Below are 24,783 nucleotides of genomic sequence, written 5' to 3'. Positions count from 1 at the left end.
CCATTGATGCTGACAATCTTGAACTCGACTGGTGATGAAGTTGGGATATGTTCCAGTAAATCTGAACTTGCCAGTCCATCCTCATTCATTCACTATCCAGGTAGATAGCCAATAGGATGCACAATGAGAAGGTGAGGACTGGAGATTAGGTCAGAAGCAATGGTTAGTTCTCTGCATTTCTTAAAAGGCTATATGGAGGTTTCCTCTCAATTATTCAGCTTGGGCACAACCCATAGTAATTTTTGAGGCAAAAAATAGAAAAAAGGGATCACCATCATTTGTAAAGATAAAGCTTTTTGAAATTTTTTGTACTCTCCTTAAAACAATTTATTTAGCAAAACATGCTGGAAAAATTTCCCATTCTGGATATTTTGAGCGATGTTTTTGTATTCCATTATCCTTGGAATACAAAAAACAAAATGCTAAAGATCAAAACTTATTCATAAAATCCTAATATCAAAATATTGGAAGTACACACACTGGAATGAATGCAAATTTAATGGGTGCACCTTTTTGACAACTCGTATGGCAAAGTATATAAGTTCTTTTCGCTATAACCTTGGTATTAATTAGGTCTATCTACTCGCTAATGAGACCTCAATAAAGGTCGAAACCGGTCTGGGTAGTAACCTCCCACCATAATGTATAACATCATACATCTCCTAGGAGATGAGTTTTACATTATGGGAAATACTAAGAATAGTGATCAGAGCTTTATCCACCTTTGCTACGAGTTGCCCTAGTTTGTACTATGTGCTTTAGCTTACGCTAGTAGTCTCCGATACTTTTATAGTTTACTATATTCGGCATGAAACTCTAATTCCGATCTTTGAGTTTCTTATTCGATTTTGAAACAATTTGGGAATTAATATCCCCTTAATTTAAATAATGTTACATCGCCGAAGTGAAGCCTATTGGCTCTTTATATTTAAGTAATTTAATGGGTGCACCTTTTTGACAACTTGCATAGCAAAGTATATGTTCTTTTCGCAATACCCATGGTATTAATTTGGTCTACCTACTTACTGATGAGACCTCAATAAAGGTCGACCGGGGTGGGCAGTGACCTCCCACCATAATGTATAACATCATACATCTCCTAGGAGATGGATTTTACATTATGGGAAATACTAAGAATAGAGATCAGAGCTTTATCTACCTTTGCTACGAGTTGCCCTAGTTTGTACTACGTGCTTTAGCTTACGCTAGTAGTCGCCGATACTTTTACAGTTTACTATATTCGGCATGAAACTCTTTGATTCCAATCTTTGAGTTTCTTATTCGGTTTTGAACAATGTGTGGGATTATTTTTTTAATATTTTTTTTTTTTCATAATCTGAAAATCCTCCTCGAGAGGCCAAACATGGATGACACTTTTCAAGCACTTCAACCTCCACCTAAAGACATTCACAAAAGTCCATTTTCATTTCAGGAGGATTTGAAACTACAACCTGTTTGTTAGAGAGTGGATATATTAACCAGTTGGCCAACCAAGACAGCAAAGTGATTTAATAATAACAGATACCCTCTTTCAATAACCAAAAGAAGAAACTATATACCCAGGAAAATCTAGCTGGTAAAATCAGAAACCAGATTAATTATATAATGATTAGGGGGAAAGAAAAAAAAAAAATGTTATGAATATAAAATCATACTTGGGAGTAAATATAAACTAAGCCTATTTCAACGGAAATATGGTCAACTGAATGTTCATAAGCTACCCTGATATTATGATTCCTGAGTAGAGCAGTGATTTTGATGAAAAAGTTTCTTATGTACGGAATGAAAACAGTCTCTTTCTATGCTTAATGCATCTTGGCAGAAAGGAATATTAGAAAACTGTATCTTCTGAATGATGTTCATGCAATATTCATCAAGGAAAAACGCAGAAGTTCTTTCAGCCAGCAACAGAAAATACCAAAATTCAGAGCATGCACATAATTCATCTACCACAAATCACATCACTGATTGGAATACAGCCACCATGTACTATCTAGAGGACAACTTCCTTTTCAATCAAATCAAGGTCATTCACTCAAATGGCTCCCTCAACAGAAACCAAGGTCTCATCTTAAATGACATCTGAAAGTCCTTAATGAGATCTCTCAACTTGCTGGAATTCAACTTTTCAAACACTTATCTCAAAACTATCCAAAGAGAGAGCTGACCAATGGCTCATTTAGATTGTTTAGTTTATCCCAGTTGTTTTTAATATGTAGTACTTTATTACCCTGAAGATGCCATTGGTCTCTAATTGTGTAAAACTAATTGATGCATAATCTACTTAAAATACCAATAACTATTAAACCCAGAAATTTTATTAATAAATTTGTAGTTATAAAATTTAATTACAAACATTTATAATAGTAAACCTAGGCAAAAGTTAAAAATCAAAAAAAATAAAAAGAGAAATTAAATTATACAAGTGAAATCCTATACTTATTTAGGACATTAATAACAAAAAATGAAAGATAAAAGAGAAAGAGATTAGGAAAGTAAAAGAAATTACAAAATTAACTTTTAACAGAATGAAAAAAAGAAGAGTAACATGAAGAGAAATTAGCCAAAAAAAAACTAGCTAAGAGTAACTTAAATGATATGCATGGTCTAGCAGAATACAAGCAATGAACAAGAAACTATAAGGATTAATGCTTTTGAGATGTGTACAAACAGAAGAGAGAAATAATGAAGTTTTGAAGATATTGAATACAAAAATATAAAAGAATATACGTGGGTCCTATTGTGAGATATGAAAGTCTTCACAAAGATTAATTAGAATGAAGAATAGAAAGGGTGGGGGATAAAATGATGCATATGATTCAAAAACAAGGAACTGGCTGAGCCTAAATGCTCTTATCACTGCAAAAATCAATACATTTTAATAGGCAATCAAATAAATCTTTGTTTATGAACCCAAAATAAACTTTTGGGTTCATAAAATGAATCCAAAAGAAAAGTGAATCAACAATATCTCACTTTAGATGTTTTCAGTAAAGGAGGATCATTCCATCCTGGTTTCAGTTCTTCATAGCCAACAGGTAGTGGAATTAATGGAGCTGATGGTGGCAATGGCATCGTTCCAGCAGCTGAAGATACTGAAATAAGAAAAGCATACCGAACAAAGAAATATGCAGTCAATGAGCTTAGTCTACAAAATTACATAATCTTTAATTACTATTTAAACTATTTTACTTGCTATCATAAATTAAGGCAGCTTATTAAATGAAAAGTTGTTCAATAATTTACAAATTCTGATTATAAAGCAACTGAAAACATTTTCCAAACAAGATAAAATAATAGCAAATGAATACCCTATAATGCTTTTGAACCATGTTATTAATTAATAATTGGTAAGCTTTCCAAATGAATAGTAAGAACTCTGTAATCACTCACTATTCTTTATTTATTCAATTTTCTTTTCACTTATACAGAGGTTCCCAAACTTTCTTGGTTCACAGCACCCCCTATGCCAAAAGAAATACTTAAGAACTCCAATTAATTAGTTAAATGGAAAGTACTCACTTAAAATTTAAGTAAAATGCTTGAAAATTTTATACTCCAGTGATGCACAGTTTGGAAACCACTGCATTTAAGTAATTATTTCATTCTTACCTTATTAACTACTAAATTAAGTTATATTAACAAATAGAACTTTGGTTTAACCATGGGCAATCCTTTATCGCCCATATTGGCAAATTTCTATTTGGAACCTTTTGAAGAAAAAGCTATCTCTTCATTCCCATTGAAACCTAGATTGTGGAAAAGATATACAGATGACATCTTCCTAATCTGGAGTCATGAACCTGAGTCTTTAAAGAATTTCCTAGACCATCTCAACAGTCAACATCAAAAAATCCAATTTACTGCAGAATTAAGAGATTGATGGCTCTCTTTCATTCCTAGATGTCAAAGTCACTCGTGTATATCTGAGAAATTAAAAATCTCTATTTACAGGAAAGCCACCTGCACCAATCTCCATGCACAGTCCCATAATAACTTGGCATTATTTCTACACTAGGAAAAGATGCTTGCTTCCTCCTTTGTGAAGAAGAAGATATTAACAAAGAACTTCAATTTCTTCTTACAGCCTTTCATCAAAATGGTTATTCAAAAAAACAGTTAATAAGCTACTATTTAATCCACCTCCTTGCCATATTGAAGATAGAAATATTGAAAATGGCTGCATATCCCTACCATATATGTTCTGTTTTGTCAAAATTAGCCAAAGTTCTCAAAATATAACATCAACTTCTTTCACTCCTCTACTTAAACTCCGTTTTCTTGCTCAGTACACTCAAGCAAAAACATAACCTGAAATATCTAGTAATTTACTGTATTTGGTGTAACTGCAACATGCCTTATTTTGGCCAGACTGAAAAATCCATAGAATTATGCCTAGAGGAACATAAAAGCAACATCACATGGAAGAGCCAGCGCAAGTGCTCTGTTGAACCGCATCCTGAATTCTGCTCATGCTAATGATGAAAACTCTCCAGTCACATGAGACAAATCTGAAAATATCTTTCAATGCTATGATGAATTGGAAAGAAGACTTGTAGCATCTAAAGAAATCATCCCCCATTCAGTATATCTCAACACTAACCTCAGCTATAACCTCTTAGATTGTCATTGCGCTGCAATCCAACTTTGGTGTTCACGAGACCTTAAATGCGTGTGCATGCACAACAATGAAGAGATACACAGAATGGCTTCAAACCTTAATACATTATTGTAAAGATTTTCTCTCACAGGTAGCACCCAAAGAAGTCTTCTAAGAAGACAAAACTAGTTGTGTGGTTTATTTAAATTAAAATAGTGTTTCTATTTTTTATCTCTCGGTTTATAGTCATTTAATCCATTTCAAATGTATGTTTTTTTTTTTTTTTTGCAAAATACTGAACATTTGATTAACACATTTCACTAACATATCTGGTAGTATTTTACCAACACTAAGTAAATGAAACTAAAATCTACAACCAATTTTCTTTAAAAGCAGCAAATAACCAAGCAATATGGCAGGATTGCATTTATTATGATCATTCAGCCTGCTTCACTCTTTTCATATCTATTCCAAATAGTATTTCTCATTATAAAATTCAAATATTAATATAATTCTCAAATATCTATCATATATTTCCTATTCCCCTGAAGGATTTGCATTAGAGCATTAGAAAATGTTCTAATGTATGTTTTGATAAGTATATTGCAAGGAATTGCATTTTAATTTTTTTTCCCCACCTAGTTATTTTATTTACCATTAGTCTTTATTAATTAGAGGAAGAATAAATGTAAAATGATGCTGGAAATTCTCTCTCTCTCTTCTTGGATCAATAATACATCACATTTTGCTATCTGGTAAGATCCAGGTCCGATGACTAGAGAAGCTTACTGCACATTTAATTCAGTGCTGAGTGAACAATTAGAGCAACATAAATATTCTTAAATATTAACAATGCCAAGTTCCTTAATATGGTTTTGTCATTGGCATCTGTTTCTTCTACTAATTTTTTAGAACAGTCTAATTGGTTGAATATGGATGCATCAACACACGTGCACGAACACAATTGACTCACATTCACCTCACACACAAGAGGTTTCAAGACCTATGGCATAGCATTACCATGAGCAGGCAAATGGTTACAAAGAAGAAAGGTATTTGTTAGTGTGTTTCTTTAAAACCTGAGTGTTGTAATCATTGGGAGGATTCTAAAGAGCAAAGACATAGGATGGAGGAGAAGTTAGTTTAATAAATTTGGAGCTGAAATGTATATCATGTTTATACCTGATCAAAGGAAAACAGAAGGATGGCAAAGTTCAGTGAAGCAGCACCCATGGAAATATCTACAGAAAAGATAATGCAGCAATAGGGCATCTATGGGAAAGTGAATGGTGGGAGCTAGTGAGAGAGGAGTCATTAACTGAGTAAACTGCTCTCTTCTGAATACATCAAGCATTCTGAGAGAAGTCTTAGGTGCACTGTTCCCCCATATGTGGTCAAGCAGATTTCAATGTCAGGAGTTAAGTAGGAGAGAAGTACTGTTTGGAATAAAAAAGAATACCAAGTTTTTTTCTTTTACTGGAAGCTGAAGAGGCTATATGCACCTAATGGGCCTGTGCCAGTGAAAGTTAAAGCCCAAGAAGAAAAAATGGATCCCAGTTTGGAGTTCAGAATATTGTCAAAAGTGAGACATGGTCTTCCTTCTGAGGAAGTGAGAGGGGATTGTGTTTTGATGTCATTAAAATTCACCAGGTTATCCACACTGCAGCATCAAGGAGATCAGTGTTAGGACATTTGGGTTAAAGAAGATCCTTGATTATGATTTACCTAAACATTATAAGGTTTTTGAAATTGAAAAACACAACAATGTATTTTTAGCTGGTGTAAATTGGAGGAACATGATGCTCCCGAGTCAGTGCAACTGTGTCTTAGTAAAATGCTTACGAGAAGGGAACTGACAGAGGGAGGAATTGTGATAGGATGCCATGCTGCAGATTTGTTTGGCAAACTGTTGATCTGGATGGCCCAATTCAACAATCAGTAATACTTTACTGAGATGGAAGCGTAGGGAGTCAACTGCTAGTGCTATCTGCAGTGGATGATCCACCACACTCACTGAACATGACGACAGTGTTCATCATCTCATCCACTTGGTAACGGGTTGAGTCCACTAAGAAGAAAGGTTCTCCACTTATCATGATCTTTGGCCACCTCAGTCATGACTCTATAGCTGGGTAGATGGGAATGTTCTTTCAGCAACTTTATCCAAGTACTTCTTGGTCTGTCTCTAGGTCTTTTACCTCCTACATATCCATTCAGAGCTAAATATGGCAATCAATGAGGGGCCATTCTCTGAATGTGACCAAACCATCTCAACTGACGCTTAATGGTTGTATCTATTATATCATCTGGAAAGTTTAAATCTATTCTGACTTGATCATCGGTCTTGTGTTGCATCCAGTGGGTGTTGTTCAATTTTTCTGAGGCATTTCATTTCAAATGCTTGAAGTTTCTTGATTGGTTGTTGAGTTAATCTCCAGGCTTCTAAAGTACAGGTAACCGAGGGGGATGATAATTGTTTTATATAATTTTAGTTTTAGACTTGTTGGGTTTTTTTATTTTTCCGTAGTTTATTTAGTTTCCTATAACTTGTATTTGATTTACGATGCCAAGCAGGAGGGCACTCTCCACTCAGCCAGATAGAACAGAACCTACACCCCAAATCTATGCATAGTCACTAAAGACCCTGAATACCACCCTCTGCCAACAACCAGAACCATCCTCAACAGATTCCCTAATAGTCAGCACTGTCCTACATTAATAGAGACAAGCACACCAATCCTAGTCATCAGTGGAACTCCAATTGTTAGATGGAACCTTCGCACATCCAACTGGAATGCATTTCAGAAACAAATCGAGCAAACCATCAGAACAATTCCACCCACTCCTAATTGCTATCCTAGATTTATTAAACTAATCAAAACTGCAGCCAAAGCATCTATTCCTAGAGGCTATAGAAAACAACATATCCTATGCTGGAGTAGAGAAACTGAAGAACGTTTAGCCACATATGAGGAAACTGAAGACCCAACTGTTGCTAAGGAGCTCATAGCAACCCTGGATAAAAACAGAAAGGAAAGATGGATCATGAACTCGATTTCACCACACCTAGCCTGAAAAGCTGGTCACTTCCAAGAAAATTAGGTGGGGCAGAACCAACAACACACAAAACAACAGATAACTCCTGATCAAATGGCTAATCGTTTATTGAAAACCTCCAAGATACGTCCCAGCTCTATCAGGAAAATTGCTGTGCAATCTTCCATCAGACAAATCCTGAAGACGGGACCCAAGCTTCCTGAACTTGTACACTCAGTATCTCGGGAAGAGGTACAGGTAGCCTTAAAACTCACCAAGAATGGTAAGGCTGCAGGAGTAGATGGTATCCTCCCTAAGTTTCTAAAACATCTTGGTCAACAAGGCCAAACATGGCTGGCCGCCTTTTTCTCAGAAATTATCATGTCTGGTAAACTACCAAATCTGTGCTGGGAAGCCAAAATAATTGCCGTGCCCAAACCAGGGAAAGATCCAAATTCTGTGAAAAATCTACGACCTTTGTTTGTTCCACCTTTAAGCTCTTTGAAAGAATTCTCTTTAAAAGAATTTCACCACTCATTGAAAGAGCACTCCTGATTGAACAAGCCGGGTTCCGGCCAGGAAGAAGTTGCTGTGACCAGGTCCTGGCCCTGACAACACAGATTGAAGCAGGCTTCCAGAAGAAAGTGAAATCCAGAGCCACTTTCATTGACCTAACATCAGCTTATGACACAGTCTGGATCAGGAGCCTTCTCCTAAAGCTAGGTAATATAATAAAGTGCAAAAAAAAATTACCAGCTTTTTGAATCCATTCTCTCTCTAACAGAAAGATCTGGGTTCATATTGGCGGAAAAAAGAGCAGGCTCAGATTCCTTCACAACAGTCTCCACACAAGGCTCTGTGTTATCCCCTTTACTTTTTAACATCTACGTGTATGATCTACCACATACCAGCTCAAGCAAGTATATGTACACTAATGACCTATCAATCCTACATCAATCTACCTCCTTTGCCAACCTGGAATCAACCTTGAACACAGAACCTGTACATCCTGGAAGAGTACTTCAAGCAGTGGTACTTGAAGCCAAATCCAACAAAAACTATGTCTACAGTATTTCACTTGAACAATACTGAGTCGAATCGACACCTCAACCTTCCTTTCTGTGGAAAAATGGTACAACACGAGCCTCATCTGAAATACCTTGGAGTGAGCCTGGACAGAAGCCTAACCTATAAAAGGCACATCACCAACCTATCCAATAAAATTAAAACAAGAAACAATATTATTTCGAGGCTTGCTGAAACAGCCTGGGGTTGTGGTGCAGGGGTCCTAAGGTCATCTGCACTAGCCCTTGCATTCTCTGCAGCAGAATATTGTGCCCCTGTCTGGTAAAGAAGTGCACACACTAACATTATAGACACCCAGCTAAACTCTACCATGTGCACAATTAGCGGGACAGTGAGAAGCACTCCTCCCTCCTGGCTGCCTGTCCTATCTAACATTGCTCCACCAAATATACGGAGAAGACAAGCCTCGATTAAAGAATTTAATAAAGCAATGAGCAACCCTCTCCTGCCCCTACACCAGACTCTCATAAATCCACCAGGACTTCGCCTAAAATCTAGAAAGCCTCTCTGGTCCATGGACGAACTCTCTTCAGCTACCCTGCCATCAACACCTGACATGTGGAGAGAATTCAGGTCCAACAATCTCCCAACAAATGGCTTCCTGGTAGAAGATCCCTGTGCTCTGCAGCCTGGTTTTGCACTTCCTAGGAAGATTTTGGTCATCAATCAACATGATCAGAACTAACCAGGGCAGATTTGGCTACCTACTACATAAATGGGGGCTGTTAGACCACCCTTATTGTGATTGTCCCCCCCCCCCGTGACTCAGGCGATTACTCATATTGTGTACGATTGCCCAAGGCACCAATTTCATGGTAGTGGCCCACAGGACATCCACAAGGTGACGGATGAGGTCTTGGATTGGCTTTCCAGACTGGACATTGACCTGTAGTTGTAATTGTGCCTTTTATGTAATGAACTTTTACATGTTAAGTTTTTCATCATTTGTTTCTGGACATTGTGACTGTACATTTCATGCCAGTTTCACAAAGCCATATGCATAAATAAATAAATAAATTTAAGATATTAATAGTTTTTTCTAACTGTGGTTTAAAATCTGCTAGGATGATATCAAATTGATTACATTATAGTAAAGCAAAGATACAAGAATAGTGTAAAAAATGCATGCACATATCCTGGAGCTGATATTTACTCTGACCACAACCTACTATTCATAGAAATAAATGTAAAACTAAAGAAAATAAAAGAAGCTATGAAAAGGAAAAAATGGAACTTAGAGAAATTAAAAAATACCAAGGAATTTGGAAATAGATTGGAGAAAGAATTAGAGGAAACAAGTTTTGTCAAAACTGAAGATCCAGAAAAGAAATGGGAACCAGTTAAAGAGAAAATAAAGAAGATTGCAGAAGAAGAAATTGGATATGTAAGAGGTAAAAGAATTTAAAAAAAAAAAAAACCTTGGAAATTTCCCTTTGAGAAGGGAAGCAGAAAGAAGTACAGTAGATTGGCTTAAAAAACAATGTGAAGAAATGGAAAATTATGAGAAAGTGGGAAGGTATGATCTTTTATATGAAAAAGCAAGAAGCATGAATCACAAGAGAAATGGAATTCAAGCTAGAGGCATAGAAAATAAGAATGGAGAAATCATAACTGAAGAAGGTAAAATCCTAATGATATGGAAGGAATACATTGAAGATCTATATCACAAGGAAAACAGACCAAATGAATTGCCATTAGAAGATATAAAGAAGGTAAATGAAGATGATCTAGGCCCAGAGATTTTGAAGACAGAAGTAGAAATGGCCATTAAAGAACTAAAATGTGGAAAGGCAGAAGGAATAGATGAAATACCTGCAGAATTCCTGAAACAACTTCAGAAGAAAGGAACTGAAGAAATAACCAAAATAATAAATCTAATTTATAACAAACGAGAACTACCAAAAGATTTTATGACCTTAATATTTATACCTATACCAAAGAAAAGTAATGCAGTGAACTGCAAGGATTTTAGAACAATAAGCCTCATTTCTCATACATCAAAAATACTTATGAGAATCTTAACATGGAGAATTGCATCTAAAGTGGAAGAATTTCTTAGAGAAGATCAGTTTGGTTTCAGGAAGGGTAGGGAACAAGAGATGCGATTGGACTGTTAAGAATAGTAAGTGAAAGAAGTCTAGAAGTGAATAAAGAAGTCAACATCTGTTATATAGATTTTGAGAAAGCTTTTGACTATGTAAAATGGGATAAGATGGTGGAAGTAATGGAAAAGATTGGTATAGATTGGAAAGACAGAAGGCTAATTATCTCACTATATATGGGGCAAACTGCCATGGTGAGAGACATATATGGTACAACAGAACCAGGTATTATTGTACAAGGAGTAAATGAAGGCTGTTCTCTGTCACCAATTTTGTTCGACATGTATTCCGAAGCAATGCTAAAAGAAGCACTAGAGAATTCGGAAGAAGGAATAAAGATTGGAGGTAGACAGATATTTGCAATAAGATACGCAGATGACAAGGCATTACTATCAAACACTGAAACAGGACTACAACATTTGTTGAACAGATTACTGGAATCATGTATCAATTATGGAATGAAAATTAACATCAGAAAAACCAAGGAGATGAAAATAGCTAGGAAAGAGGCAAATATGGATATCAGAATAAATGGGGAAAAATTGAATCAAGTAAAGACATTTAAATATCTAGGAAGTGTTATTAGCAGCGATGGAAGATGTAAAAGTGACATAAAAGCAAGAATAGCGATGGGAAGAAATGCTTTTAATAGAAAATGGAATTTATTCAGAAGTAAAATGGATAGAAACCTAAAGAAAAAAACTAATAAAATGCTGTGTGGAGTGTTGCCCTCTATGCATCTGAAAGTTGGACATTGAAGAAAAAAGAAATTAAGATTTTGGAAAGCTTCGATATGTGGATTTGGAGAAGGATGGAAAAAATCAAATGGACAGATAAAATAACTAATGAAGAGGTCTTAAAAAGAGTAGAAGAAGAAAGAAGTTTGTTAAGGAGGATAAAAAGAAGCAAGGGAAACTGGATTGGACATATTCTGAGAGGGAATGGAATCATCAGAGATGCCATCGAAGGAAAAATAGATGGAAAAAGACCCAGAGGAAGAGTAAGGAAAACAATGCTAGATGATATGCTCAATGAAGACAGGTACACAACCTTGAAAGAGAAGGCTCAGAACAGAAGAGAGTGGAAGGAAAGTTTCTGCTACTAAAAGAAGAACCTGCTCAATTGCAGAATACTAAAGAAGAAGAAGGATGATATCATCAGCATATTTGATGTGATTAATGTTAGTGCCATTGATTTTTACACCGGGTTCATCAGCTATGGTTTTACAGACTTCTTCTAGGAAGATGATAAAGAGTTGAGGTGAAAGAAAGCAACCCTGCATTACACCTTTCTCAACTTTGAAATCCTTAGTTTTAATATTGTCCGTTTTAACAAAAGCTTTAGTCTCTCCATAATAATTTGTAATAAATGCTAAAATATCTGAATCCATTCTTACATTCTTTAAAATGGTGATCAATTTGTTTCTATTAACCGAATCAAAGGCTTGCTTGAAATCTATAAAACAACAGTATATGGGCAGGTTGTATTGTAGCATGATTCATCATTCCATAACACTGCTTTCCAAACTTCCACTTGGAGTTCAGTGTACATGATCTTTGCACCACTGAAGACGATGCTGCATGTTGGTTCAGTAATGTGGGGCTTGCACATTGCAATTCTGAATACTTTGTGCAGATTCGTGTTCCAGTGATGCCCAGAACTCCGTATTCAAGTTGGCCAACAAATGGCGATTTTTACATGTTATCCTTCATAACACTGCAGTTTTATGAAGATTTAACCAAATTCTTTATACTGGAGTATTCCCAATTATACTCTATACTGATTGACTGACTATCAGTCAGTCAGTAATCCCAACTGACTGGAAAACAGGAGTTATTATACTAATTCATAAAAAAAGGAGACAATATTTTTCTGCTATATTATTAATGGTGAAGATGTGGTCTATAACGGATCTATGTGGCCTGAATCCTGCTCGATTTTCTTCTATGATTTTTTCTATAAGCACCTGTGTTCTCTTTTGAATAATTCAGATGAATAGTTTATAGCTATGACTTAAGAGTGTTATGGGTCTGTAATTTTTACATATTCTTTTGTCTCCTTTTTTTATGAATTGGTATAATAACTCCTATTTTCCATGTTGTGTTGTGTTATGAAGGATAATATGTAAAAATCGCCATTTGTTGGCCAACTTGAATGCGGAGTTCCAGGCATCACTGGAACACGAATCTGCACAAAGCATTCAGAATTGCAATATGCAAGTCCCACATTACTGAACCAACATGCAGCATCGTCTTCAGTGGTACAAAGAGCATGTACACTGAACTCCAAGTGGAAGTTTGGAAAGCAGTGTTATGGAATGATGAATCATACTACATCCACTACCAAGCAGATGGAGGTGTGGGTGTGGCAGATGCTTGGTGAACATCTCTTACCAGAGTGGATAACTCCAACTATGAAATTTGGAGGTGGAAGTGTGATGATATGTCTTGTTTTTCCTGGTTTCTTCTCAGACCTCTGTTTGTGGTGCCATGAACACTGAACTCCAAGAGGTATCTGAACGTTCCTCATAATGCAATGTAATGCTTCCTACTTTGTGGCGTTTCTACAGAAATGACCATTATCTCTTTCAGCAAGTCAGAAAGCTGCTGCAACTGTGTGGTTTGTGGACATGAAAGTCACCACACTTGACTGGGCCTCCACAGAGCCCTAATCTCAACCCTATTGAAAATCTTTAGGATGAACTGGAGCGTCGGGTGAGGTCAAGGGACATCCGTCCACAACAATCCAGGACTTTATTAAACATCTACAGGAAGAATGGTCCAAAATTCCCATTGATCACAATTATATGCTTGTTGAAAGTATGCCCCATAACATTACTTCGGTCACTGCAGCAAAAGGAGGCACTATATGTTATTAAGGTGGACACCATGACTGTTTGTTTCTAGCACTATGGCACCTGTTGACTTCTTTCCAAGCAGTGTATTTCAAGTTGTATATTTGCAATGCTAAATAAAACTGGAGTTCCAAGGATGATACACAATTCATAATACTTGTAAATAGTGAAGAAAACTGTTGGATATATTACTTCTGGTTTTAGATTAGCTTGTTGGCAAAAGTTCTCACACATAAATATATGGCAATGCAACAGAATTAATCATTTTAGCTGGCTGATGCATTTATTGATAGTCTGATATTATTGCTACCTTTTTGTGCATTGGTGTTACACTTTTTTTTTTAAACAAATTTGCATTCAATTAATAGATGAATTGAATATTGCTATATTTATATTCTTACCTAGATTATTATTATATGTGCCAGCAGAATAGCCTGATGATGCTGTGTTAGCAATAGTATAAGTGGGAGAGGGTCCACTATAAATACAAAAACAACAACAAAAAAAAATTTATTTGTTTAGGTACAGCCAACATTATATTAGATTTAATACCTAATACAATGTTACTAGTTGTAACACAATACAGAAACAGTTCTCTAAAAAAATTATAAAATTTGAACAGAAAAAAAAAAAAAATCTTTACAACTGGCCAATGTAAATCTAATGGGGTGCAGGAAACTAAATTATAGAGCAGATCAGATCCTAATTATTAAATCCAATTTAATGCACAAATTAAAATATAATTTACTGTTTATACTAATTTTTTTATAAAATTAATTTAGTATAAATGATATTCACAGGGCACATCAGTGTCATGTGCAGATAATGATTGAGAAAGAAGAAATCTATTGACATTTTTCTTAAAGAACTGTAGGTTGAAATAGTTGGTAAACACAGAAGAAATCTATTGACATTTTTCTTAAAGAACTGTAGGTTGAAATAGTTGGGGAAGGCTATTCCAAAGTGCAGAGGTCAAAAGAAATAAATGAAGAGGAGGAGAAGCATTATGAGGAAAGTTTGATGAGTTTGTAGTTGTGCTATAAAGGGATGTTGGACAGCTGCTTCTCTTGTTTTAACAGGTCTAACAGTAAGTGGGGAAATGATGTTTGCTAATTCACCTGGCGCAGTGACTATGGAAGTACCTGTAGAAGAAACAGAGCTGAAACACTGTGTCTGTAAGATAGAGTTTGAAGTGAGCTTGTGAGGGAGGGGGTCATCTATGAGCTGAATTGCTCCCCTCTGTACAGCATCAAGAATTTTTAAGAAGGTTTTAGGTGCACCATCCCAAATGTGAGCTTTATGTTTCCAACTGCAGGGACTCTAAGCTAGACATCAACTTTTTCCCAAGGAATTCTACTATCACCATTATCTGATTTCAAATGGTATTCTAAGGATGGGCAGATTTTGGATTTATATAAGGTTAAGTAGCTTGGGTGGTTTGTTAGAATGCCTAGTTTTTTAGAAGCTGAGAAAGCAATTGATGTGATGTGTTTGTGCCAAGAGAGCTTGGAGGTAAACATCAGTCCAAGGGAAGAGAGTTCATCCTGTCTAGTGATGTGTGTATTACTGAGGATGAGGGAAGGTGAGCTGAGAACCCTTTTGAAAAAAGTAGGGATCATTTTTTGTAATACTTTATCAAAGTTTATACCAACAACTGACTACTCTTCCATTAAAGAATATTTAAGTTTAATGCATACTGACCCTTCATTTTAAAACAATGTTCTCCAGTATGCAATTCCTGGGAATATGTCAAAAATATCCATAAAATTCAACTTATAATAATAACTTTACAAACTCTTTGATCAAGTCCCATATAACTCACTCTTTGTAGGTTACTCTAAGGAGATTTGTAACCTACAAAGTCAAGTCTTTCCTCCTAAGATTAGTTTATGACAAATAGTTTGCTAGTTTGTGTCAACTAGCAGTTCTAGAACATTAAGGAAATAATGCAGTTCTTGTCGGCTTACTGCACTGTTTAAAAAATTGCACATTGGACTACTGTGTGCACTATTATTCCTTTTCATTTTCCACTACTGAGTTGTTCTTTAATCATAAACTACTAAAAAGGAGTCCTAATCAAAGTCCCACAGGCACAATATATTCTAAAAGAATATATATATATATATATATATATATCATTACTACAGCAAATTATCCACTGTAACAAACTATTTTTGTAGTCTTAACAAGTTACACTGATTTCTTTGGATTCTCCATACTGGAACATGTTAAACAAAACAAGAGAATATAAACTATTCATAACAGCATACAAATATTTCATTAGACATCTCATATAGCATCATATGTTTTAATGTTTTAAACAAAGAGTAAACATTCAAAGAAAGCAAACAATCCAAAAGGAACTGGATATAATTATATATAAACAGTGACTATTATCTAGATAGGAGTGCATGTCTGCTAGAAATTCAAACAATACATTATTGGGAAATGTAATATAGTCAAGAGTGTAAATGGAACATAATTATTGGCTTTCCAACAAAAGACTCATGAATATGAATTATCCAAATTCATATTTATACTACAATAGACACATAATTAAAACAAATGTATTCAAGGTTGGTTTTATGTTTGTGAGAGGAAAATCTGAGCACTCAGAGAAACCAACCTTACAACCACAGTCAAAGACTAACTCAATGCTTAAAAAAAAATAGGTGAACTATATACCAATTAATAAAACATTTGTGTACCATAAATTTCACAGCACATAGGATTGCTATGTATATCTGTTCAGCTTATCATCTTCTCCTTCTCTCACCTTTTATTTTTCATTTACTTTTTTTTTCATTCATATTTATACACAGACACAACAATATCATAATGTTCAATAACCAAATCAGCCATAATAATTAATTCTGTCTTAAAGTTACATCAATTACCATTTCTATGACTGCTGATGAAAGCCATTCCAAATATTTTACATCCTAATAGTGAAAAAGGAACATTGTATATTTGTTCTATCTCTTCTCTTCCTCACTTTTTATTATTTCCAACATGATTCAATCAACTGCAGCAAAACTTCTGCTATGTTATGTAAACCCCTGAACTAACTTATCAACAATTAAATATACTATCTCCAGTTAGATAAATTCATTAGACCAATAAGTCTCACAACATGATACAACTATCATATTCAATCTTCTCTGAGTATGTAGAAGGGTTGCATCAGTTTTTAATATCTATTAAAAACCTTGGTGAGTAAAGCTGGGAGACACAATCCAATACTGGCCTGACTAAAGACTTACATAATTGTATTATTGCTTCCTTTCTCCAACAAGTGAAGTACCATTTAATTAATCCTCCAATCTGCTGAGACTGTAGCTTACCAATACAATTTCAGAACTAAAATTCCTTATCGTCCACAGTTTTTGTGTTCAATTATTTCTAAAGACTGCCCATTCAACTTATATGCTGGCATTTATTAACATTAAAATTTAAACCCTAATTTCCCACTTACTCTTCCAGTATTTTAAGATCACATTGTAAAGAACTTAAGTCATTCGAACTGACTACTCCAACAACTTTTTATATCACTGGAAAAGAAAGAAATTTTATTCTTAATATTCAAACTGGAATCATTTATGAATATGCTAAACAAGGGTTGCAACACTGAACCTGTAGTACTGCACTCTTAACAACATGTGCTATTTGAAGACTCTCCTCTAAACACTACTTTCTGTCATTCATCAGTCAACCAATTTCTTATCCATCACACCCAGGGTTGATGTGGAAAACTATCAAAGGCTTCATTAAAATCAAAATAAATCATTTTACAGCCATTACCTTGGTTTATTTCCCCCTAATTAAGTTTTCCATCACTTCATTCATATCACTAAAAAGATTTTCACTTATCTATGATTTTCCACATTATGTCATGACTCACCCATCATAAGATTTGGAATGATCCGTGAAACCAATCAGCAGGAACTATTGCCAATCTCAGTGACTCAGTGAAAATGATCAAAAGAGGATTAACTAACTCTGACATATATCTATTTACTACAAAGGGAAAGATGTCATCCCTACCTTCAACATTTTCAATGCCAAGTGGTTTAAGACTTCTCTCCTCCGGTATTATGCTATTTCATAAATTTCGTCCTTCAAGTAGTATTTTATTTTATTTTTTCCCCTTCATCTGGTTATGTTTAATAACCAGATGAAATGGTTATGATTCAATTTCTATTTTCCTTATCTCCTATTTATATATCTATAAAAGCTTTCTGGATTAATCTTGGTGTTCCAAACTATTTTTGCTATGTGATCTTCAATTAACAGCAAATAATTAACAAAAATCTATCATACTCAATAATTGTTTTATCAGATCAATACTCTTTTTATATGTTTTCTTTTATTTATCCACTTGACACTAAGTTTATTATGAAATTTACTGCTACAGATAAATTTAAACATTAACCTATGTATATAAGAAGTCACCCCCATTTTGCATTGGTTTCCTTCCATTAAATATCTTCCATTTACTACCGTTTAATTCTCTGAACATATCAAAGTCAATTTTTTTTGGAAATTTCATTCTTGATGCTTTCTAATAATTCCTAAGAGTAAAAAAAAAAAAAAAAAAAAAAAAAAAAAAAAAAAAAAAAAAAAGGAACTTTACATATTTGTTCTACCTTTATTATTTCCAACATGATTCGGTCAACTACAGCAAACTTCTGTTGCTTATGTATACTCTGAACTAAGTTATAAACTTCAATTAAATATCCTCTCTATCCCCTATTATATAAATTCATTATGTGATTATGTCACAGAGGAGTTCCAAGTAATTAATATGGTCAATCAATAATTCTTCTGAGTGAAAGAGTTTGAAAAATAGAACCAAATCTTGGAGATTCAGTGGCAGACCTCAAAGAACACACTGATTGATTTAGTCAAAGAGAGGCATGTGGTAAGATTCTCTATAAGGACAAAAAAAAAAATCAGAATCCCATGGTGGACTTAAAGTTAAACAGACAATTAAGGAAAAGATGAAAGCATATCAAAAATTCCTGGCAAGTAAATGAGCCTGTGCTCTGAGAATACAGAGAAAAATGTAATAAAGCAAGCACTTGGTAAAACTTAGCTAAATAAAACTAAACAAAACTTCCTTAAGACTTTGGTAAGAACACAGAAAATAAATATCAGGAAGATGGCAAAATATTCTGAAAAAGCTTAAAAATAGAGAAGAGTTCTGTAAAAAAAGAAATCAAAATTAATAAAGATAACATGAAAACCGAACATAAAGATATCCTAGATGCCTGGAATAATTACTCTGAAAGATTGCTAAATGAAATAAGCAGTGACAGCAGTGAAGTTGATACAGAAAGAAAAGAGATTACCTGGTGTGAGACAATCCATCTAACTGATGACTTTAGGTGGATTATCTAACCCTTAGCCTAATTCATAGTACTAATGAACTATAGGTCTTGCAGGAGGGATTCACACACAAAAATTTAAAACCTTTCCAAATAAATTCTTTTATGTTTTATGCCAAGCACACCTGTGGCATTAAATAAAATATTTCCTAATTTCTCTTTTGATAGCTTGAGGTCCCCCCCCCCCCCAAGCGTTGTATTTAAATATTATTCAAATTCATGTTTGATATTAACTTTATGTTTTTGTTTTTACTTTATTATATGTAATAAGGATATGTATTTTTTCCTGGAACTTTTGTTTCAGTTTATATATGTTTTTCATTTTTCCGTGATGGACAGAGCTGATCCTAGAAGTAGTGCAACACCAGGGCAACTCATTCCCACCTTCTAAAAATCAGTTTAACATCTTGACCGACAAGATCTTTTTGCCTCTCAGCCTTTTTGCTAGGATAAGAGTAGAGTATATGTTATCAGCTTAATATCTGATATAGGCAATAAGATATAAAACTAACTGTTGGATGGGGACAAAGTGCTTAAGGCTTGCTCCACCTTTGCAACAAGTAGCCTGGTATTGTATAACCTTAGTCTCCTTGGGGTATCACTTCTCAACCTTTTATATATCTTGGCTGACCTAAGGGTTGCTTAGGAATTAAACATATATTACTGGGAGGATAACCAAACCTTTTAACACATTGACTGTCAAATGCAAATTATCTCATCTTGTTGTACTGAACTCTGATGCAGACTACAAGATAATAAATAGTCAATGCAGGTATTTCAAGTGGAGGGGGGGGAGAGAAGGGATGGGGGTGCATGGTATACAGAATAAATATAGTGAAACTGAACTGAATACTCTTTTATAAGTGATTAAATGAGAAGTACCATGACAGATTTATGAATACTAAATTCGCAACATTGCAGTTGTACTAACACATTTTCAGAACGGGGATGTTTACATTACTGATTCAAAGTTTCTAATTTTCTTCATATACAAGATATCCCATGTCAAGTTATCACATAGATGGCATATTTAAAATTATTTATCCATACTCAACTTAAGATAATTCATTGATTCCTCTACTTTTAGTAAAGGAACTATTACTGGATTATCTTGTAGTTTGTATCTACAGTGATAAAGTGAAAATATAACAGGACATACATTTTTTTAAAGGAAATACTACTAACATTTTGGCACGGGCAGAAGTTGGATGAGCAGCTCATGGTAACTGTGTACTTTTGTACCACTTGCTTCTAATGAGCTTAAAGCTATCTTCTTGTGAGGGCTAGAGAGTTTGAACCAATAATATAAGCACACAAGCTCTGAAAACATTTCCTAAAAATCTTTGTCATAACAATTACCAATCCAAAAGCAGCTATATATATTCTGAAGCAAAAATACTAACAACAGAGCCTCAGCAGCCCATTCAGTTTTCAATGACACTCTTTGGCTGGAAAGACTTGGGCTAGAATCCCATCTAGGTTGAGAAGAACCTTTATCAAGGCTTCAATTAAAGGTGAGTTAGTCAGTCTCATGCAGATGACAGGGTTTTTCATCCTGCAAAATAGGACAGAAAAATACGACTTACAGCCATCCTATATCTAAAAACAAACCTTGGCATCGTGTTGCTTAAGGAAATTAACAACATACACTAGAAGTAACTAAAATTATTTAATTACTGCCTATGTTTAGGCAAAGTTAAATTGACAACTTCATGGGTTAATACACTTGCATTAAACATGTGCAAGAGCACACTTAGTAACAAAATGGAACAGGAAAGATACAGTTGACCTAAAGTCGTATAACTATGCTACCTAATGGCTCTGGTTGGGTGTTCTTGGCTGTTGAGCTGTCTGCCGATGAGGGTTTCCCATAGAAGAAGCAGTTTGATACAACCATATTTGTTTAGGTTGATTAGTCAGTAAGAACTGCAGCACATTCGAGGAAAAGCCTCTCAAATTTAAATTTGCTTCAGTGAAGTAAGGTGGCTTTTTTTCCAATGGATCCTGTGCCGGGTATCCATGGCATGGTCTGCTAATCCTGAGTGGCCATGGTGGTGGAAACAGATGTAATCTTGGTGCTCGGATATACGGATATTGGCTTTCCTGATTGTTTGGCAATAGTATGAATGGTTGAAGTTGCAGGGTACCTGGTACATTCCAAGTAAATCCAGAGATTGTAGATGGTTTGGGGGGGGGGGGTAATAAGGATTGCTAGCTGTGTAGTTTATAAGTAGTCACAAGATTGTGTTTTTTTAAGATCTTGGCCACCATCCCTTATATTTGTGGTGTCTCAGAAACAGTGACCATGACCTTAAAAAAGCACAATCTTGTGACTACTTATAAACCACACAAAAAGCTAGCAACCCTCATCTGCTTCTCCAAAGACCAGCTACAGCCTTTGGATTTAAATCTATCTAGAGATGTGTTAAGTTTATAAGGCTAGCCTGAAAAAAAGTCCCAATAATCAAAACTGTTTTTTTCTTACTTATTATAGTACGTATTACTTATTATAAATCTGCTATGAATGATTTTAAAAGCCCATGTGCAACATTTCAACTCACTATTGAAAACAGAACCATTATAACTATTGGTAATATCTTATAAACAGGGTATTCGTTTTGATGTACTTTTTTTATTCCCCAATTTATACTAAAACTGATTATGTTGTTGAAAATTTAGTAAATTCCAAATAATAAATTTCATCAGAAATCTATTCAACAGAGTAGAAACTAACCATTTTATGAGGTCACATTCTCCATCTTTTAAAAAAAAAAGTTCCTGACTAGTTTCATTTTTGTTGAATGAAAGATCTACAGAATAGATGTTTTTTCCCTGTTTTTTTTTTAAAAAATATGATTAAGGAAAATGTTTTTTATACACACAAATTAATAAATAATAACCTAAATACTTACCTTTGTTCTGTTGTAAAATAACTCTGTGGTTGAGAAAATTGCTGCTGTCCATATCCCAGCTGACTCTGTGATGTTGGAAATGCAGCAGATTGATAGTAGGATGGGGGATATGCAGGCTCAGAATATACACTTGGATCATGAAGATGTTTAGGATATCGCTGAGATAAATTATGACCTAAGAATAAGGGTGTACTTTCTATTAATGCATAACATATATTTAAATCTGCAGAACTAATATTATTATTAAGATCTCCAGGGAGTCAGACTCATTGAAGGAAGCCATACATCATCCACACCAGACGTCACACCTTTTTTTAAAACTCATTCAGACTAGATATACTCACCACTTCAGCAGGCAAATTGTTCGACACGCTCATGGTTCTGTGAGGAAAAAATCTAGTTCTTATCCCTATCTTAACTCCACACAAACTTCCAGGAATGCTCCTTTGTCCTCTCCTCACCTTCCACATAATGAAAAATATTATCAACTAATATTCTATAATGCACTCTCAAAAATTTATAGACCTCTATCGTATCATCCCATCTTTCCCCCTCCCACCCCACCCAGCAATGTTGACAATTAACATACTCTAAATCTATCCTCATAATCTACATTCCATAATCCTAACATCTTTGTAACTCCTCTTTGCAGCTTCTTTATTCCTTTGGAACCCAGGAGTACTGTACGCTCACAGATGAGAGACCTTTCGACACTTGTGCGCATATCAGAAGAAGGAGAATCCATTCTGATAATAGGGTAATCAATTCGTCTTGTGGGACGAGTTGTTTATTATTACACATCGAAAAATTAACTTTTCTTTTATGAACATTGTAGTTTTTAAAGCGGTAACTATTTTGCTTATATAACAGTTGGAAAATTTTATGTATAAAGCACGTGATTTCGCATGTTGGTGACTACTAATTCGTGCATCCTTTATTTCTTTCTTTCCTTCATCATGAAATGACTATTCTTGACAATCTGCCAAACCCGGCTCTATGAACTGTGAGCGTACAATACAGGTGCAGTAGTATCGAGGTCTTGTAAAGTGGCAAAATGACTTCCTTATCCTTACATGTCAATGTTTGTTTCAACATACCAATTACCTTTGTGCTGTATTTGCAATTTTTTTCTATGTGACCTATGTGGGAAAGAAACATCCAGCTCACTAGAAGTGAGTGGCACTAAGGTTGCACTAACTTTCTATCCACAATAACTCCAAGATTTCTGGCCTTGTCAGTTACCTCAAGCATAATACCACCAACATGATATGCTGTTGGATATCTCGCAGTGCCAAAGTACATAACTTTGAACTTACTAACAGTGAAGTGATAACTAATTATCTTTTGCCTATTCATCTCCACCTTCTCGCAGTATAGCCTGTTTCCACAAATGGGGTTCTAGCAAACCTGGCAAGCATTGCTACCATGAAAGTATATCTTCCCTAGTTGGACTAGACCTCTAGATGATAGAGATCTTTCATCATTCGATAAAATACTGCCACCTTGCTTATTAGACACTAGTGCAAGGGTTCTGGTTTCTATCCTCCCCACTCTTCCCACATGCAGTGAGAGTGATATTCTCAATAACATACTAATCTCACCTAGAGGGTGTAGACCCCCCCATTTTACTGCTGCAAATGCACAACAGTAAAATGGTTTCACAAGCTGGCTGCTGGTTAGTACATGGGACCGAACCAGTTAGTAACAAATCTGGAAGATTCCCGATCAGCTAGCATCAACTCCTGCAACCACATAGTTTGATAGTTCATGACTGGAGGGAGACCAAATACTGTGACTACAGAGGGAACTGTTGAGGTCACATATGGACAGGAGACTGAGTTCTCTCTGTGTGGGCAGTCACCTCTCACTGCATGCCCCATTTCCTTTTTATCTCTTCCTCGCTAAATACAATAGACCACAACCCAAAGAAATGAGATTTTACAGCAGATAACATTTAACTGACAGACTTTTTTGTTTTTCTTTTCAAAGAACTTTATTCAAGATAATTACTTTAATGAGAATTATTTTATAAACTAATCATATATGTCTGTCTTCAAATGTTCACTTACTGTTATAAATTAAGGTTCTGTTAATTGTTCATAATTGTAGTTAAAAATCACTTTTCAGAATGCTTACAGTTTTTTCTTACAGACAACAAAATAAATCTCTATACATGTAACGTTTATAATAACTTATCAATGGTACTTTCAGCTGCAGTTCTCCAGAATTACATTTTTTCATTTTCATATGTGATCATACATCCTAGGTAGTTAAATGAATTCACCTGTTCTAAGATCTTGTTATTTATTACTATTTTAGATCTTGCTGGATCTTGTCCTTTAAAGGCCATAGTTTTTGATTTTTCTGTTGATATTATACCATAATCTTTGGCTATCTCATTTAGATCTAAAATAGCTTTCTGTAAGTTATCTTCAGAATTTGTAAGTATTATTTGGTCGTCGGCAAAAAGGAGAATGTTTAAGTTCACTGTAGGAGAAAGTTTAATTCCTTGATGTAAATTTTTATTTCATTTAAGTAGATATTAAAAAGAGTCACTGAGAGGGGACATCCCTGTTGGGCCCCTTGGTTTATATCTCTCGTATATGATTGCTCGTGATTTAATCTTATTTGCATTTGATTATTTTCATATATACTTGTGATAGCTTTCAGGATATTATTTGGTATTTGTCTTTCTTTTAATATGTTAAAAAATATGTTTCTTTTAATTCTAGTAGACAGGCTTATATGTTGGTTATGCATTACTAAATCACTTAAGGAATTGACAATGCAGATATGAATATAAATT

At 34.9% G+C, this 24,783-nt stretch overlaps 1 protein-coding gene and 1 pseudogene across 3 annotated transcripts in view; one reads left to right on the top strand and one right to left on the bottom strand.

The window, feature by feature from the left end:
* The window catches only part of Sec31 (COPII coat complex component secretory 31), a 486,555-nt gene that overhangs the window by 41,444 nt on the left and 420,328 nt on the right, over nucleotides 1-24,783 (bottom strand). For all 3 annotated transcript variants that reach the window (XM_090403344.1, XM_090403343.1, XM_090403345.1), the window contains exons 21-23: nucleotides 21,978-22,152; nucleotides 14,080-14,156; nucleotides 2,977-3,095 (exon numbers count right to left, since the gene is read on the bottom strand). In XM_090403344.1, the coding sequence (XP_090259470.1) occupies nucleotides 2,977-3,095; nucleotides 14,080-14,156; nucleotides 21,978-22,152 (371 nt within the window). The remainder of the gene's footprint in view (nucleotides 1-2,976; nucleotides 3,096-14,079; nucleotides 14,157-21,977; nucleotides 22,153-24,783) is intronic.
* Nucleotides 19,490-19,665, top strand: LOC150099540 (U2 spliceosomal RNA; annotated as a pseudogene).

The sequence above is a fragment of the Typopeltis vanoorti genome, chromosome 14 (genome assembly GCF_054136105.1).
Source record: "Typopeltis vanoorti isolate ZY-2024b chromosome 14, IOZ_Tvanoo_1.0, whole genome shotgun sequence".
Taxonomy (NCBI): domain Eukaryota; kingdom Metazoa; phylum Arthropoda; class Arachnida; order Uropygi; family Thelyphonidae; genus Typopeltis; species Typopeltis vanoorti.
Note: the sequence above shows the minus strand (reverse complement) of the source record. Positions and strands in the feature narration are given on the sequence as shown.